At 32.7% G+C, this 17,830-nt stretch overlaps 4 protein-coding genes across 4 annotated transcripts; all 4 read right to left on the minus strand.

Annotated features, from left to right (window-relative positions):
* Positions 1–268: 268 nt before the first annotated feature.
* LOC119605326 (protein kinase C, eye isozyme-like) lies at positions 269–4,764 on the minus strand. Its single transcript, XM_037958364.1, has 12 exons — positions 4,392–4,764; positions 4,296–4,327; positions 4,047–4,241; positions 3,859–3,987; positions 3,643–3,799; positions 3,470–3,587; positions 3,286–3,396; positions 1,354–1,748; positions 1,090–1,291; positions 835–1,023; positions 630–773; positions 269–560 (listed from the first exon to the last, which is right to left on the minus strand). Exons 1-12 carry the CDS (start codon positions 4,628–4,630, stop codon positions 408–410), a joined length of 2,064 nt encoding a protein of 687 aa, XP_037814292.1. The 5' UTR covers positions 4,631–4,764; the 3' UTR covers positions 269–407.
* A 444-nt stretch (positions 4,765–5,208) lies between these two features.
* LOC119605328 (alpha-amylase A-like) lies at positions 5,209–7,874 on the minus strand. Its single transcript, XM_037958366.1, has 3 exons — positions 7,620–7,874; positions 6,976–7,559; positions 5,209–5,999 (listed from the first exon to the last, which is right to left on the minus strand). Exons 1-3 carry the CDS (start codon positions 7,806–7,808, stop codon positions 5,261–5,263), a joined length of 1,512 nt encoding a protein of 503 aa, XP_037814294.1. The 5' UTR covers positions 7,809–7,874; the 3' UTR covers positions 5,209–5,260.
* Positions 7,875–7,895: 21 nt separating this feature from the next.
* LOC119605327 (alpha-amylase 2-like) lies at positions 7,896–9,798 on the minus strand. The gene is made up of 3 exons (XM_037958365.1): positions 9,582–9,798; positions 8,936–9,519; positions 7,896–8,764 (listed from the first exon to the last, which is right to left on the minus strand). Exons 1-3 carry the CDS (start codon positions 9,762–9,764, stop codon positions 8,005–8,007), a joined length of 1,527 nt encoding a protein of 508 aa, XP_037814293.1. The 5' UTR covers positions 9,765–9,798; the 3' UTR covers positions 7,896–8,004.
* Positions 9,799–12,065: 2,267 nt separating this feature from the next.
* LOC119605338 (protein kinase C, eye isozyme-like) lies at positions 12,066–16,733 on the minus strand. Its single transcript, XM_037958376.1, has 13 exons — positions 16,375–16,733; positions 16,268–16,299; positions 16,007–16,201; positions 15,814–15,942; positions 15,596–15,752; positions 15,415–15,532; positions 15,244–15,354; positions 13,170–13,472; positions 13,020–13,111; positions 12,756–12,957; positions 12,510–12,698; positions 12,305–12,448; positions 12,066–12,235 (listed from the first exon to the last, which is right to left on the minus strand). Exons 1-13 carry the CDS (start codon positions 16,608–16,610, stop codon positions 12,083–12,085), a joined length of 2,061 nt encoding a protein of 686 aa, XP_037814304.1. The 5' UTR covers positions 16,611–16,733; the 3' UTR covers positions 12,066–12,082.
* Between the last annotated feature and the right edge of the window lie 1,097 nt (positions 16,734–17,830).

Genomic DNA, 17,830 nt, shown 5'->3' on the forward strand with positions numbered 1-17,830 from the left:
ACTTAGAGAGATTACTGTTATAAAATAAAATGCTTAATGTAATTCAACACACTGGAAATCATGTAAAAAAGCTTTTCTGTTAAAAATATTTTAATCTACAGCTTTCTTAACTTTTACAAGCAAGTAAAATAAATGGATTGTGTCTGTAATATATGGAAAAGCTTTACAATGTTTCTGCTTTTATATTTCTAAGCTTTATTTTGTGTGTAATTTCGAACTGAGTAAGTAGAAGCTTTTACCGAACAAAGTATGTTAAAAAACTTTTGGATATTTTTATATGCTTTACTTTTTTTAACTTCTTTATTTCTTTAAATACTTTTAATAGCTAATTGTTAAACTGTATTTAATTTATAATTTTTTGAAAATTTCATGTTAAAACTTATTTTTTTCCAAAATTGTTTACAATTTTATATCATTGTTATAAATTCCGGATTCATATAGGAAAAGCCAATGAAATCATTTTGATCCAAATTCATCATAAACAATTTATCGGTAGGAGTTAAGTCAGTTTTCTCCTTGGTGAAAGTTTGATCAAAATTACCAATATCCTTGCGATGTTTCTGAAAGAAATTATAAAAAAACATTAAATTCAAATTAAAGTTTTAAACATTTCAAATAAAAATGCTTACTATATTTGGCACAATGGGTGGATCAATCCAATCTTTAGCTTCAGCCATTTCCCAATCAACACCCTGGTAAAAGGGATGAGTTTGTATCTCGGTACGGGCAAATCTGCCCGCTCCTAAGCGGTTGTTGGGTTTCTTAGCCAAGAACTAGAATAACAGTTTAAATAAACATTGTTCTTTTAGACAATTGTATAATAACATGACTTACGCTAGTTATAATATCCATTGACTCTTGAGTAAAATGTTTGGGAAATACTGCCTTCTTTTCTTTGGCATTCTTGAAAATGGTATTATCATCATCGCCCTCAAAAGGTTGTTGACCAGCCATCATTTCATACAATAAGACACCATAAGACCACCAATCTGCTGGATGACCATAAGGTTCAAAGTTTAATATCTGTTGAATTTTATATATAAAATATACTTTATAAAAGTCTTTGGTTTAATTTAATCAAAGATATACCTCGGGAGCAATATAAGAACTAGTGCCACAAAAAGTATTAGTAGTATCATTTTCGGATACTTCATCTTTAGATAAACCAAAATCGGTCAACTTAACATGGCCCTCCAAATCCAATAAAATATTATCCAATTTCAAATCCCGGTAAATAATGCGACGTTCATGTAAAAAGAATAAAGCCAATGCCACCTCAACGGCATAAAATCTGGAAGACCGAAAAATTTAAAATCTAGGAAAATGGTGTTTATTTCCTAAACTTTAACCTACATGGCCACCGATTCTTTAAATCTGCCATATTTCTGCAATTGAAATAATAAATCTCCTCCCCTACAATACTCCATAACAAAAAATAAACGATCCATAGTCTGGAAGCAAGAATGTAGTGAAACCAAAAATGGTGATTTACCCGGTAGTGCTAAAACACTTTTCTCTATCATGGGCAATTCCATGTCATCACTTTGTATGATAACATCTTTCCTTAATACTTTCACAGCATATAGTTCATCAGTACCACGACGCTCAGCCAATAGTATCTTGCCATATGAACCTTTGCCCAAAACCTTAATGAAATTAAAATCGGCTGCCCTAATCATATCACGTTTGCTCATATTGTGAGGCATATTTTTGTTATCCATGCGACGTGTATTAGTGGGTTTTTCACGCTGTAAGTAAAAATAATTTCAAAGTTTTAAGTGAGAGAAGTAACTGATCATATAAAATATTTGATCATTTACTGATCATTATTTTCATAGAAAATATTTGATCAGTAACTGATCATTATTTTCATAGAAAATATTTGATCAGTTACTGATCATTTTATTTTCATAGAAAATATTTGATCAGTTACTGATCATTTTATTTTCATAGAAAATATTTGATCAGTTACTGATCATTTTATTTTCATAGAAAATATTTGATCAGTTACTGATCATTTTATTTTCATAGAAAATATTGATCAGTTACTGATCATTTTATTTTCATAGAAAATATTTGATCAGTTACTGATCATTTTATTTTCATAGAAAATATTTGATCAGTTACTGATCATTTATTTTCATAGAAAATATTTGATCAGTTACTGATCATTTTATTTTCATAGAAACTATTTGATCAGTTACTGATCATTTCATTTTCATAGAAAATATTTGATCAGTTACTGATCATTTTATTTTCATAGAAAATATTTGATCAGTTACTGATCATTTTATTTTCATAGAAAATATTTGATCAGTTACTGATCATTTTATTTTCATAGAAATATTTGATCAGTTACTGATCATTATTTTCATAGAAAATATTTGATCAGTTACTGATCATTATTTTCATAGAAAATATTTGATCAGTTACTGATCATTTATTTTCATAGAAAATATTTGATCAGTTACTGATCATTTTATTTTCATAGAAAATATTTGATCAGTTACTGATCATTTATTTTCATAGAAAATATTTGATCAGTTACTGATCATTATTTTCATAGAAAATATTTGATCAGTTAGTGATCATTATTTTCATAGAAAATATTGATCAGTTATGATCATTATTTTCATAGAAAATATTTGATCAGTTACTGATCATTATTTTCATAGAAAATATTTGATCAGTTACTGATCATTATTTTCATAGAAAATATTTGATCAGTTACTGATCATTATTTTCATAGAAAATGTTTGATCAGTTACTGATCATTATTTTCATAGAAAATATTTGATCAGTTACTGATCATTATTTTCATAGAAAATATTTGATCAGTTACTGATCATTTTATTTTCATAGAAAATATTTGATCAGTTACTGATCATTTTATTTTCATAGAAAATATTTGATCAGTTACTGATCATTTTATTTTCATAGAAAATATTTGATCAGTTACTGATCATTTTATTTTCATAGAAAATATTTGATCAGTTACTGATCATTATTTTCATAGAAAATATTTGATCAGTTACTGATCATTTTATTTTCATAGAAAATATTTGACCAGTTACTAATCACTTTATTTTCATAGAAAATATTTGATTAGTTACTGATCATTATTTTCATAGAATATATTTGATCAGTTACTGATCATTATTTTCATAGAAAATATTTGATCAGTTACTGATCATTATTTCCACAGTAAATATTTGATCAGTTATTGATCATTATTTTCATAGAAAATATTTGATCAAAGTCTCAGCAACTTTCCCTTTTTCTTACCCTAACTTCATCTCTTAAGCGTGCAATATCATTAACAGGATCAGTACAAGGTATATTGTAATGTTCACCCTCTACCTGCGACAAAAATTTATACCAACCATCAATGGGTTCCTGAAATATACAATAGATTATCAGTTTAAGTTTCTCTTTGTGTTACATATTTTGTTTTTGGCTTGAGACAAACCTTTTGCAACTCATCCATACTAAAGGAAAATGAACCCATAAAATCATTACGTGAGGTACGATCCCAATCCCAAACTTCTATAAGTAAACGTTTCTCACGATCGGGTGGTGTAAGATCACTGTAATATTTGTAAGTTAATAAGCTTCTAATAGAAAGGATATTATTAGACTTACAATGTAAAAGTTTCATTGAATACTGGATTTAAATTCTTTTGTATCGTTTTGGTCTTCTTTTTAGTCTTGCCACTGCGATCGGGATGTAATTGCACGGCTATATAGGGATCACTAAGGCCATTAGTATCCATAGGTATTAGATTAGCAGCCTCTTTGACTTAAGGATTAAATTGATGTAACTTTAGTTTCTTGAGATTTTTAGTTGTTTATACTCACTTTCCACCTTTAGAGAATTTCCCTTAAGTTCAACATATAACAGCAATTTACCTCTTATCTCACCAATATCCGAACCACAAAATGGTGGAATTTTATCCTTACAGCCATGATGTATGTTTAAATTACAGTCTAGTAGAGGTATATAGGATAATAAGGAATTGCAAAGAAATGTTTTAGTTTCTACTTACTATCACACTTAACTCCCTGATGAGCTACACCATGCAGTAGTAGACCACAGTCATCACAGAATGTGGGAGTCGAATAGGTGGTTGATACCCAGCTATGCTTTACTTTGGCACAATCAGCATCAATATCAGTCTCAGCGCCAGGACATTTAAACACCACAAAATTTACACATTTTTGATGAATATTAAAGCGACAATCTGAAAGTTTTAGAACTTAAATTTGTAATATGTGATGTTTTGGTAGAAACTCACCTTCACATTGAAAACCCTGCTTGCCAAAGCCCCTGTTGGAAATTTTTCTTTTTTTAATATTTTTTCGCTCTCTAAACAAATGTTTTCTTTATTTACCATATAAAGTCCTTGCAATGACCACAATATGTGGGTTGTTTGAAGAATCTTATTAGAAACTTATGACCCATAACCACTTGCATGCCTTTACGTTTCATGCCACCACGTCTTAAGCGGTTTTTCATGTAGTTGGTGAAAGCTCCTTCACCAGCAATTTCTACTAGATTTTTGGGTGCTGCAGTGGCTGCTGCAACTGCTGCTGGGGCTGCAGCAGAAGCTGCTGGTGCTGTGGCTGCCATATAGGTTTGTTCAGTCTTTTACAGCTTAAAGGTTATAATGTTTTCAGGATCTTCAGGACTTGTTTTCTCTACTTGAAAATTCTTCACTAGCTGTCTAGTCTTAACACTTTGAAGTGCTGTCGAAGACTGTTAAATTTTAAATGCGTTTAATTTAAAATGTCTGCTTGTTTTTCTGGAAACCTAATTATATTATTCCTCATAGTTTAGACAGATTTACGCTCACGCCTTTACAGAGTGATTGCTTTGTCTGGCAAACACAATTGAATAAATTAATTAGTTTAAACTTAAAACGTAATGTAATTCAAAAACCATATATGATTTTTCTACGAGGGTATAAAGACAAATTTATAGGAATAACAAACAAGAAATTGAAAACTTCTTCAAAAGCCAGTTAAACTAAAGGCAAGCCTCGTACAAAATAAACCAAAATGTTTAAGCAAATGGGCTTTAAAAAAAAACATATGTTTTCCTTTGTCAGCGTAATCTACAGGGTTTATTAAATAAAAACGAATACAAATCATGCAGGCAAAGAAAAGAGTCTATTGGGATACTAAACCAAACATAGAAAAACAATAAAATTTATCTAGCCACCATATATTTTTATTTGCAAAACCTTATAATACATTAAAATTAAATTTTAGCTTTTAAATACACAACTAAAGCTTTGGGTCCTTTAGCTAATTGCACTAAAGCCTTGCCATCTTGACCCACCTCTATGTGACCACCAGTGCAAATATTATTCTCCTTTACCCCGGTTAATATATCACAATACACTCCCTGAGGCAAACCAGTTTGTATGGCAGCCTGCAGTTCTTTCTGCTTCTCCATATTAAACACCACAAAACCCTTATGACCTCTTGAAAAAGCAATTTGATTTTCACCATTTTCCCACCAATTCTTTAAAGTTTCACCCAACACATAATTGCGGAACTTTACCATTTCCTTAACCTCCGGCCATCTATGTTCACATACCCAGCCGGAGTTCTCAACATCACAAAGCTGGTTTTTAAGGAATGTGGGAGGTTTTATATGTCCTTTATTGTCTAAAGGTGGTCCTTGATCGGTATTGGTGAAAGCATAAGAACTCATTATTCGAGACACCCGGCCATAAGGATGGGCCAACATGAATGTTACAGCCATTTTATAAAGTTCTGGTTCTTTAAAGGTTAAAATATCAGCACCACCAGCACCATGTCCTCTTTGGTTATCATGATTGTCTACAAATACTAAAGCATCGTTGGAGGGCAACATCTCCCATTCAGGACCCCAATTACGGAGGTATTTTAAAGAGTTTTTACCGCGAAAGATTTTGCCAATCTCGGTAGAGTACCTGAATTCAGTGACAGCACCCAAAGGAGAGTATTCGGTTCTGGTAGAAATAAAGATATAACAGACTATAGAGTAGACTATAGACTAGACTATAGAATAGACTATAGAGTAGACTATAGACTAGACTATAGAGTAGACTATAGACTAGACTATAGACTAGACTATAGACTAGACTATAGACTAGACTATAGACTAGACTATAGACTAGACTATAGACTAGACTATAGACTAGACTATAGACTAGACTATAGACTAATATACTAGACTATATACTAGACTATAGACTAGACTAGACTAGACTATAGACTAGACTATAGACTAGACTATAGACTAGACTATAGACTAGACTATATACTAGACTATAGACTAGATTATAGACTAGACTATAGACTAGACTATAGACTAGACTATAGACTAGACTATAGACTAGACTATAGACTAGACTATAGACTAGACTATAGACTAGACTATAGACTAGACTATAGACTAGACTATAGACTAGACTATAGACTAGACTATAGACTAGACTATAGACTAGACTATAGACTAGACTATAGACTAGACTATAGACTAGACTATAGACTAGACTATAGACTAGACTATAGACTAGACTATAGACTAGACTATAGACTAGACTATAGACTAGACTATAGACTAGACTATAGACTAGACTATAGACTAGACTATAGACTAGACTATAGACTAGACTATAGACTAGAAAGAGCAACTAAGTCCATAGTACAGTTGCCTGTTGTCAGAGCAACTTTTTCTATAGAAAATTTGTCTGTTGTCAGAGCAACTTTTTCTACAGAAAAGTTGTCTCTTGTCAGAGCAACCTTTTTGTACAGAAAAGTTGTCTGTTGTCAGAGCAACTTTTTCTACAGAAAAGTCGTCTGTTGTTAGAGTAACTTTTTCTATAGAATAGCTATCTGTTGTCAGAGCAACTTTTGTCTGTTGCCAGAGTAAGATTTTCTATATAAAACTTGCTGCTACCAGTTAGTTTCTAAAATACTCACTTCTTTATACTCTCACCCCCTAGATCAATGACCTCTTGATAAATATAAGGCCAGCTATTCTTCGTAAAACCAAACTTTTCATTCAAAGGTTTTAATCTGCCATAAATAATCTGTAAATCTGCTGGCCACATATGTTTAGCAGCATCGATACGAAAACCAGCCACTCCTAAATCCACCAATTTATTCATGTAATTGATAATCATGTCACGTACATGAGGTATAGTTTGATTTAAATCCAATAGAGTATTTAATTGACAATTTCTTACTTCGGAAGCATTTTGATAATTTTTTATATTACATGGAGTATGAAAATCATTGGAACCATAGGGTACCGCTGGATAAGTACGTTTATTGTAATTACAGCGTGAACCGGCTGTGCCAATAGAATCGCCCTCAGCATAAGCAGTCATATGATTCATTACTATGTCTACGTAAATGCGTACACCAGCTTTATGGCAACGTTCTATCATATTGCTTAAGTCAGCTTGATTACCCGAACGGGAAGTGAGTATATAAGAGAGTGGCTGATAACGTGCCCACCAGGGATTACCCTCTATCTCACGCACTTCATTAGGAGGAGAAATCTATAGAGACAGAGAGAGTGTTTATATAGATTCTTATCTTTACTGCTAAAACAAACTTACCTGCACACCCCCATACCCCTGAGGACCCAAAAAATCTTCACATTCTTTGGCTATATCACGCCAAGTCCACTCGAAAAGATGCACTATACTAGAGCGATTTCCTAGAAAATGTGGTTCTTTTTGACACTTTACCCAAAAAGTGCAATAAACAGTTATAAATACGAAAACTATTTGAAATATTTTAAACATCTTAGAGCTAGATGTTTGTGTATTCAAGCCTCAAGTGCTAACAAGCGACTAATTAATAATTTAAAAAAATTTTGATTTAATTAAAACTGAAATATAAACAACTGATAAGAATTTTTATTTAAGTTAATAAAACAACAACAAATTTAAAAAAATAAAGAAAATCTTTAAAGCGTTCACACTGGTTGTCTAAAAGTGATTAAAAATCATGTTTTTCGCAATCCAATTTTGAATCAATATAAATAGCCAAAGCCTGATGTCCTTCAGGTAAAACAATCTCTGCCAAACCCTGCTCATTGACATGCACCATCAGACCAGTACAACGGTTATCTTGTTTAGAACCCGACAAAATATCGCAATAAGTGCCATGAGGCAAACCAGTCTGTAGTAAAGCTTTAAGCTCTATATCCTCTTCCAAATTAAAAGCCACAAATCCCAAATTGCCACGTGAGAAAGCAATTTGATTTTCTCCATTCTCCCACCAGTTCTCCAAGGGCTCTTGACCTACCACATTACGGAATTTAACCATTTGATGTACTTCCGGCCAACGATGTTCACACACCCAACCCACATTATCAGTATCACATAATTGATTTTCCAAATATTCAGGAGCTCTTATGTTGCCCTCCTCGGTTATAGGTGGTCCCTGATCGGTATCGGTGAAAGCATAAGAACTCATTACCCGTGTAACTTTGCCATAAGGATGAGCCAACATAAAGGTCAAAGCTAATTTATAAAGTTCTGGTTCCTTGTAGGTTAAAATATCAGCTCCGCCAGCCCCATGTCCTCTTTGGTTATCATGATTGTCGACAAATACTATGGCATCTTCAGAAGGTAACATGCTCCATTCAGGACCCCAGTTTCTTAAATATTTTAAAGAATTTTTATTGCGGAAAAGGCGACCAATTTCATTGGAGAATTTGAATTCGGTAACAGCGCCCAGGTGATTATATTCGGTTCTGGAAATATGAAATAGGACCATTATTATATATATAAAGTTGCTCTGACAACAGACTACTTTTCTCCTACAACAGATAATTTTTCTTTAGAAAAAGTTTCTTATGTTCCTATTGTCCCAACAGATTACTTTTGTATATATATAGTTGAGAAACTTTCCGACTTTTACTTACTTTTTGACGGCCTCTCCACCCAAATCAATAACCTCTTGATAGATATAAGGTCTTGAATTGGCTGCAAAGCCAAAATCTTCATTTAAATCATTCAAATCAGCATAAATAGCTTCCAAATCCTCAGGCCACATATGTTTAGCAGCATCCATACGAAAACCAGCCACGCCCATATCCACCAATTTATTCAAATAATTCACAATCATTTCCCTTACATGTGGTACACTTTGATCTAAATCAATTAAAGTGACCAATTGACAATTTCTAACTTGTTCAGCATTTTGATAATCTTGTATATCACAGGGAGCATGAAAGTCTTCTTTGCCATAAGGCACAGCAGGATAACTGCTTTCACCGTAATTGGCCGAAGAACCGGCAGTACCATAAGTTTCACCTTCTTTATAGCCGGTCATATGGTTAACAACAATATCCACGTAAATGCGAACACCCACATCATTACAGCGTTTAATCATATCAGCTAAATCATTATCATCACCTGATCTGGAGATGAGTATATAGGATACTGGTTGATAGCGAGCCCACCAAGGACCTCCCTCTATATCGCTGACCTCATTGGGGGGAGAAATCTAGAGGAAAAATAATATCCTAATTAAACAAAAAATTTCAGCTTTAGGTAGTCTCCACAAACCTGCACTCCTCCATAGCCTTGAGGACCTAAGAAATCCTCACACTCCTTGGCTATATCCGACCAGGTCCATTCAAACAAATGCACTATAGTTGTACGATTATCCACAAAATGTGGTTCCTTTTGAGCTTTCAGTAATCCGAAACCGGCCACCAAAACTAAAATATATTTCAAAACCTGTCTCATGTTATAAAGTTTATAATAAACTATTAGCTTCTCCGCTAGAGTTAAGCATTTTATATGAAAAATTTTGTTGTTTTTAAGATAAAAATCGATATTGCGGTAGTAAATGTTAAAACAATTGTTTAGCTTTCTAATTGTTGTAATATAGAGCTTTTTGATTATTAAATTCAATTAATTTATTATTAGTTCTAGTTGTAGTCTTTGTCAATATTTTGTAGTTTTTCAACAATTGAAAAACAAACTTTTAATTGTTTTTGATCAATTGTTAGAGTTGTTGTTGAGTTTTGTTTTTTATTTGCAAACTATTTATAAACAAATTAATATTTTATTTTATTTTTCTGTACAAAATGAAACAATAAATAAACAAAATAGTACTTTATTTTATTATAATTTTTTTTTGCCAATAATTTTCCATGACAAACTGTGGAAGAAGCAATAGTAAATATAGTAAATAGATTACATTATAGTCTAGTATATAGTCTGGTCTATAGTGTAGTTTATAGTCTGGTCTTTAATCTAGTCTATAGTCTAGTCTATAGTCTGGTCTATAGTCTAGTCTATAGTCTGGTCTATAGTCTAGTCTATAGTCTAGTCTATAGACTAGTCTATAGTCTAGTCTATAGTCTAGTCTATAGTCTAGTCTATAGTCTATAGTCTAGTCTATAGTCTAGTCTATAGTCTAGTCTATAGTCTATAGTCTAGTCTATAGTCTAGTCTATAGTCTAGTCTATAGTCTAGTCTATAGTCTAGTCTATAGTCTAGTCTAGTCTATAGTCTAGTCTATAGTCTAGTCTATAGTCTAGTCTATAGTCTAGTCTATAGTCTAGTCTATAGTCTAGTCTATAGTCTAGTCTATAGTCTAGTCTATAGTCTAGTCTATAGTCTAGTCTATAGTCTAGTCTATAGTCTAGTCTATAGTCTAGTCTATAGTCTAGTCTATAGTCTAGTCTATAGTCTAGTCTATAGTCTAGTCTATAGTCTAGTCTATAGTCTAGTCTATAGTCTAGTCCTATAGTCTAGTCTATAGTCTAGTCTATAGTCTAGTCTATAGTCTAGTCTATAGTCTAGTCTATAGTCTAGTCTATAGTCTAGTCTATAGTCTAGTCTATAGTCTAGTCTATAGTCTAGTCTATAGTCTAGTCTATAGTCTAGTCTATAGTCTAGTCTATAGTCGAGTCTATAGTCTAGTCTATAGTCTAGTCTATAGTCTAGTCTATAGTCTAGTCTATAGTCTAGTCTATAGTCTAGTCTAATAGTCTAGTCTATAGTCTAGTCTATAGTCTAGTCTATAGTCTAGTCTATAGTCTAGTCTATAGTCTAGTCTATAGTCTAGTCTATAGTCTAGTCTATAGTCTAGTCTATAGTCTAGTCTATAGTCTAGTCCTATAGTCTAGTCTATAGTCTAGTCTATAGTCTAGTCTATAGTCTAGTCTATAGTCTAGTCTATAGTCTAGTCTATAGTCTAGTCTATAGTCTAGTCTATAGTCTAGTCTAGTCTATTAGTCTAGTCTATAGTCTAGTCTATAGTCTAGTCTATAGTCTAGTCTATAGTCCTGTCTATAGTCCAGTCTATAGTCCAGTCTATAGTCCAGTCGATAATCCAGTCTATAGTTCAGTTCATAGTCCAATCCATAGTTCAGACTATAGTCCAGTCTATAGTTCAGTTCATAGTCTATAGTCCAGACTTTATCGGATTCTGATCAATATTTTCCGTATAGAAAACTAGATCACTTTCTGATCAATGTTTTCTATAGAAAACTTGTTCACTATCTGGTCAGCATTTTCATAAATACAAGAGCTTTAAATACCTTAAATTTTGCTACTTTACTATCTACTGACAGGGCACCTTTAAGCTTTCTTTTAAAGGTCCGTGTCTATGTTGAAAGTATAAATGGCAATGCCTTTAGGTTGTTAACTTAGAGAGATTACTGTTATAAAATAAAATGCTTAATGTAATTCAACACACTGGAAATCATGTAAAAAAGCTTTTCTGTTAAAAATATTTTAATCTACAGCTTTCTTAACTTTTACAAGCAAGTAAAATAAATGGATTGTGTCTGTAATATATGGAAAAGCTTTACAATGTTTCTGCTTTTATATTTCTAAGCTTTATTTTGTGTGTAATTTCGAACTGAGTAAGTAGAAGCTTTTACCGAACAAAGTATGTTAAAAAACTTTTGGATATTTTTATATGCTTTACTTTTTTTAACTTCTTTATTTCTTTAAATACTTTTAATAGCTAATTGTTAAACTGTATTTAATTTATAATTTTTTGAAAATTTCATGTTAAAACTTATTTTTTTCCAAAATTGTTTACAATTTTATATCATTGTTATAAATTCCGGATTCATATAGGAAAAGCCAATGAAATCATTTTGATCCAAATTCATCATAAACAATTTATCGGTAGGAGTTAAGTCAGTTTTCTCCTTGGTGAAAGTTTGATCAAAATTACCAATATCCTTGCGATGTTTCTGAAAGAAATTATAAAAAAACATTAAATTCAAATTAAAGTTTTAAACATTTCAAATAAAAATGCTTACTATATTTGGCACAATGGGTGGATCAATCCAATCTTTAGCTTCAGCCATTTCCCAATCAACACCCTGGTAAAAGGGATGAGTTTGTATCTCGGTACGGGCAAATCTGCCCGCTCCTAAGCGGTTGTTGGGTTTCTTAGCCAAGAACTAGAATAACAGTTTAAATAAACATTGTTCTTTTAGACAATTGTATAATAACATGACTTACGCTAGTTATAATATCCATTGACTCTTGAGTAAAATGTTTGGGAAATACTGCCTTCTTTTCTTTGGCATTCTTGAAAATGGTATTATCATCATCGCCCTCAAAAGGCTGTTGACCAGCCATCATTTCATATAATAAAACGCCATATGCCCACCAGTCAACAGTGTGGTTATAGGGTTCACACAAGATAATCTTTAAGTTGTTAAAAGAAATTTGCAATAAAAACTTCTTAATCATTTTTAAACTTACCTCTGGAGCCATATAAGAACTAGTGCCACAAAATGTCTTTGTAGTATCATTTTCAGCCATATTATCCTTGGATAAACCAAAATCGGTTAACTTGACATGACCCTCCATATCCAGCAAAATATTATCCAATTTCAAATCACGATAAATAATACGACGTTCATGTAAAAAGAATAAAGCCAAAGCCACCTCAACGGCATAAAATCTGGAAAAACAAACCATTTTAATTCCAATAAAATATAATCTATGTTGAAATCCTAAACCTACATGGCCACCGATTCTTTAAATCTACCATATTGTTGCATATGATATAGTAAATCTCCACCCTTGCAATACTCCATAACAAAGAATAAACGATCCTGAAAACACACAAACCTTAAAACTAAATCTAAACTTTATATAGCACCACTCGCTTACCATAGTCTGAAAGCATGAGTGTAGTGAAACCAAAAATGGTGATTTGCCGGGTAAAGCCAAAATACTCTTCTCAATCATGGGCAATTCCATATCATCGGACTGTATGATGACATCTTTTCTTAAAACTTTAACGGCATACAGTTCATCAGTACCACGGCGCTCAGCCAAGAGTATTTTGCCATATGAACCTTTGCCTAAGACCTTAATGAAATTAAAATCGGCTGCCCTAATCATATCACGTTTGCTCATATTATGAGGCATATCCTTGTTGTCCATGCGACGTGTATTGGCGGGTTTTTCGCGCTATAAGTAAAAACGATTTGAAAGTTCAGTTGACAGATCCATAATTGATAAATATTTTCATAGAAAATATTTGCTTAGTAAATGATCAACACTTTTCAAAGAAAATATTTGGTGAGTAACTGATCAACACTTTTCATAGAAAATATTTTATCAGTTACTAGTTAGTTCAGTACTAGTTCAGTTCTAATTCAGTTCTAGTTCAGTTCTCGTTCAGTTCTCGTTCAGTTCTCGTTCAGTTCTAGTTCAGTTCTAGTTCAGTTCTAGTTCAGTTCAAGTTCAGTTCTAGTTCAGTTCTAGTTCAGTTCTAGTTCAGTTCTAGTTCAGTTCTAGTTCAGTTCTAGTTCAGTTCTAGTTCAGTTCTAGTTCAGTTCTAGTTCAGTTCTAGTTCAGTTCTAGTTCAGTTCTAGTTCAGTTCTAGTTCAGTTCTAGTTCAGTTCTAGTTCAGTTCTAGTTCAGTTCTAGTTCAGTTCTAGTTCAGTTCTAGTTCAGTTCTAGTTCAGTTCTAGTTCAAGTTCTAGTTCAGTTCTAGTTCAGTTCTAGTCAGTTCTAGTTCAGTTCTAGTTCAGTTCTAGTTCAGTTCTAGTTCAGTTCTAGTTCAGTTCTAGTTCAGTTCTAGTTCAGTTCTAGTTCAGTTCTAGTTCAGTTCTCGTTCAGTTCTAGTTCAGTTCTAGTTCTAGTTCAGTTCTAGTTCTAGTTCAGTTCTAGTTCAGTTCTAGTTCAGTTCTAGTTCAGTTCTAGTTCAGTTCTAGTTCAGTTCTGTTCAGTTCTAGTTCAGTTCTAGTTCAGTTCTAGTTCAGTTCTAGTCAGTTCTAGTTCAGTTCTAGTTCAGTTCTAGTTCAGTTCTAGTTCAGTTCTAGTTCAGTTCTAGTTCAGTTCTAGTTCAGTTCTAGTTCAGTTCTAGTTCAGTTCTAGTTCAGTTCTAGTTCAGTTCTAGTTCAGTTCTAGTTCAGTTCTAGTTCAGTTCTAGTTCAGTTCTAGTTCAGTTCTAGTTCAGTTCTAGTTCAGTTCTAGTTCAAGTTCTAGTTCAGTTCTAGTTCAGTTCTAGTTCAGTTCTAGTTCAGTTCTAGTTCAGTTCTAGTTCAGTTCTAGTTCAGTTCTAGTTCAGTTCTAGTTCAGTTCTAGTTCAGTTCTAGTTCAGTTCTAGTTCAGTTCTAGTTCAGTTCTAGTTCAGTTCTAGTTCAGTTCTAGTTCAGTTCTAGTTCAGTTCTAGTTCAGTTCTAGTTCAGTTCTAGTTCAGTTCTAGTTCAGTTCTAGTTCAGTTCTAGTTCAGTTCTAGTTCAGTTCTAGTTCAGTTCTAGTTCAGTTCTAGTTCAGTTCTAGTTCAGTTCTAGTTCAGTTCTAGTTCAGTTCTAGTTCAGTTCTAGTTCAGTTCTAGTTCAGTTCTAGTTCAGTTCTAGTTCAGTTCTAGTTCAGTTCTAGTTCAGTTCTAGTTCAGTTCTAGTTCAGTTCTAGTTCAGTTCTAGTTCAGTTCTAGTTCAGTTCAAGTTCTAGTTCAGTTCTAGTTCAGTTCTAGTTCAGTTTTAGTTCAGTTCTAGTTTAGTTCTACTTCAGTATAAGTTTATCAATATCTTTATACTTTATCATGGAAAAGATGATCAGTATCTGATAACATTTTCATAGAAAAATGGATCAATGTTGACCAATGTCTGATCATCTTTGTCGTATTAAATTTGTTCATAAGCTCAACCTTCTTGTCATCGAAAAGTTGATCAAATTCTCAGCTATTTTTTTCATAAAAATATTTTTTTCATTAAAAAACCCTTTTACTTACCCTAACTTCATCCCTCAAACGTGCAATATCATTGACTGGATCACTGCAAGGTATATTGTAATGTTCGCCCTCAACCTGAGACAAAAATTTATACCAACCATCAATGGGTTCCTGGAATGAAATATCAAATAAATAGAAAGAAATAAATAGAATCAAGCTTTTTTAAACTACCTTTTGAATCTCATCCAAACTAAAGGAAAATGAACCCATAAAATCATTACGTGATGTACGATCCCAATCCCAAACTTCTACCAGTAAACGTTTCTCACGATCCGGTGGTGTTATATCACTGTAATCATTTAAAAAAAAATTAAGTTTCTTTTAAGAAGTTGGTCTTACTATTTACACTTACAATGTAAAAGTTTCGTTGAATACTGGATTTAAATTCTTTTGAATAGTTTTGGTCTTCTTTTTAGTCTTGCCACTGCGATCGGGATGTAATTGCACTGCTATATAAGGATCACTAAGGCCATTAGTATCCATGGGTATTAGATTAGCAGCCTCCTTGACTAAATTGAAAGAGTTGAAATGTTTTTGTAAATAAATTTTGAATGAATGGGAAATACTTACTTTCCACTTTCAAACTATTGCCTTTAAGTTCTACATATAGCAATAATTTTCCTCTGATTTCACTAATATCCGAACCACAAAGTGGTGGCACCTTATCCTTACAGCCATGATGGACATTAAGATTACAGTCTTGAGGAAAGTTAAATAATCATATAGAGCTTAATACTTTAGAATGCTTGAGATAACTACTTACTGTCACATTTGACTCCTTGATGAGCGACACCATGCAGTAGAAGACCACAATCATCACAAAATGTAGGAGCCGAATAGGTGGTAGAAATCCAAGAATGCTTTACCTTAGCACAATCACCATCAATGTCTGTCTCAGTTCCAGGACATTTAAACACCACAAAATTCACACATTTTTGATGAATATTAAAACGACAGTCTAAGAATTTCAGAAACCAATTTTTAATATTTTATGAATTGTTAAAAATTTTTCACTAAACTATACCTTCACATTGGAAACCCTGTTTACCAAAACCCCTGTTATTATTGTGTTACGCAGAAAATTTAATTGAATTAGTGTTTTGTTACACAAATTTTGCATATCCTGCTTACCAAATAAAATCCTTACAATGGCCACAATATGTGGGCTGTTTGAAAAATCTCACCACAAATTTATGGCCATTAACAATTTGCATGCCTTTACGTTTCATGCCACCACGTCTTAAACGATTTTTCATATAATTAGTGATATTGGCCTCTCCTGCAATTTCCACTAGATTTTTTGGTACCCCAGCTGCTCCTGCCGCTGCTGCGGCTGGTGCTCCAGCTGCCGGTGCTGCTGCTGCCATTTTTATTTTAATCCAATAATTCTAGTTTAAAATCCTTTTTCCTGTTTTTTTTTTCTATTTGAAACTATTTCTTAAGCTTTCTAGTCTGCTTTCTTCGTTGGTCAAATAATGACTGTGGTTGCTGTTTATTTTACATTTAAAATTTCTACTTTTCTGGAAACCTTAAAACTGCAGTTTTCTAAACAATTGTTTTTGTAAAATTTAGCCTTAAATAAGTTTAAGGTGTTTCTTGTCCATTCATATGGTCTGTTTGTCTATATATAGAGGTTAAATTAATTGGCTTACCTGGGGTCAACGTTTACAGTTTGGGTAAATTAAATGAAAGTACAAGTGTTTTATTTTCAACAGGGTCTAAATAAAAAATTATAATGCAAGGTTCACGGTTTCAAACAATTTTCAAATCACTGAACCATTTTTCTTCTACATATTAGTCCCCTCATATGATTGCAGCACAAAATTGTATAAATTCAAACTAGACATTTTTTCTTACAAGCATTTAAGTTTTTTTACATGTAAATCCACGTAATCTAGCTGTTAGGGCAAATACACTATCATGACTCACGGTAAAAAATTATAGTTAGAGCAATTTGTTTCTAAAATTTGAGTCTTCAAATGTCCCATAACTAGAACTGAACAGGAACTGAACTAGAACTGAACTAGAACTGTACTAGAACTGAACTAGAACTGAACTAGAACTAAACTAGAACTGAACTAGAACTGAACTAGAACTGAACTAGACTGAACTAGAACTGAACTAGAACTGAACTAGAACTGAACTAGAACTGAACTAGAACTGAACTAGAACTGAACTAGAACTGAACTAGAACTGAACTAGAACTGAACTAGAACTGAACTAGAACTGAACTAGAACTGAACTAGAACTGAACTAGAACTGAACTAGAACTGACTAGAACTGAACTAGAACTGAACTAGAACTGAACTAGAACTGAACTAGAACTGAACTAGAACTGAACTAGAACTGAACTAGAACTGAACTAGAACTGAACTAGAACTGAACTAGAACTGAACTAGAACTGAACTAGAACTGAACTAGAACTGAACTAGAACTGAACTAGAACTGAACTAGAACTGAACTAGAACTGAACTAGAACGACTAGAACTGAACTAGAACTGAACTAGAACTGAACTAGAACTGAACTAGAACTTACACTGAACTAGAACTGAACTAGAACTGAACTAGAACTGAACTAGAAACCTGG

This window comes from Lucilia sericata, unplaced genomic scaffold (genome assembly GCF_015586225.1).
Source record: "Lucilia sericata isolate MDLA Ls3-8-SP2 unplaced genomic scaffold, ASM1558622v1 Contig000476F_arrow, whole genome shotgun sequence".
NCBI classification, from domain to species: domain Eukaryota; kingdom Metazoa; phylum Arthropoda; class Insecta; order Diptera; family Calliphoridae; genus Lucilia; species Lucilia sericata.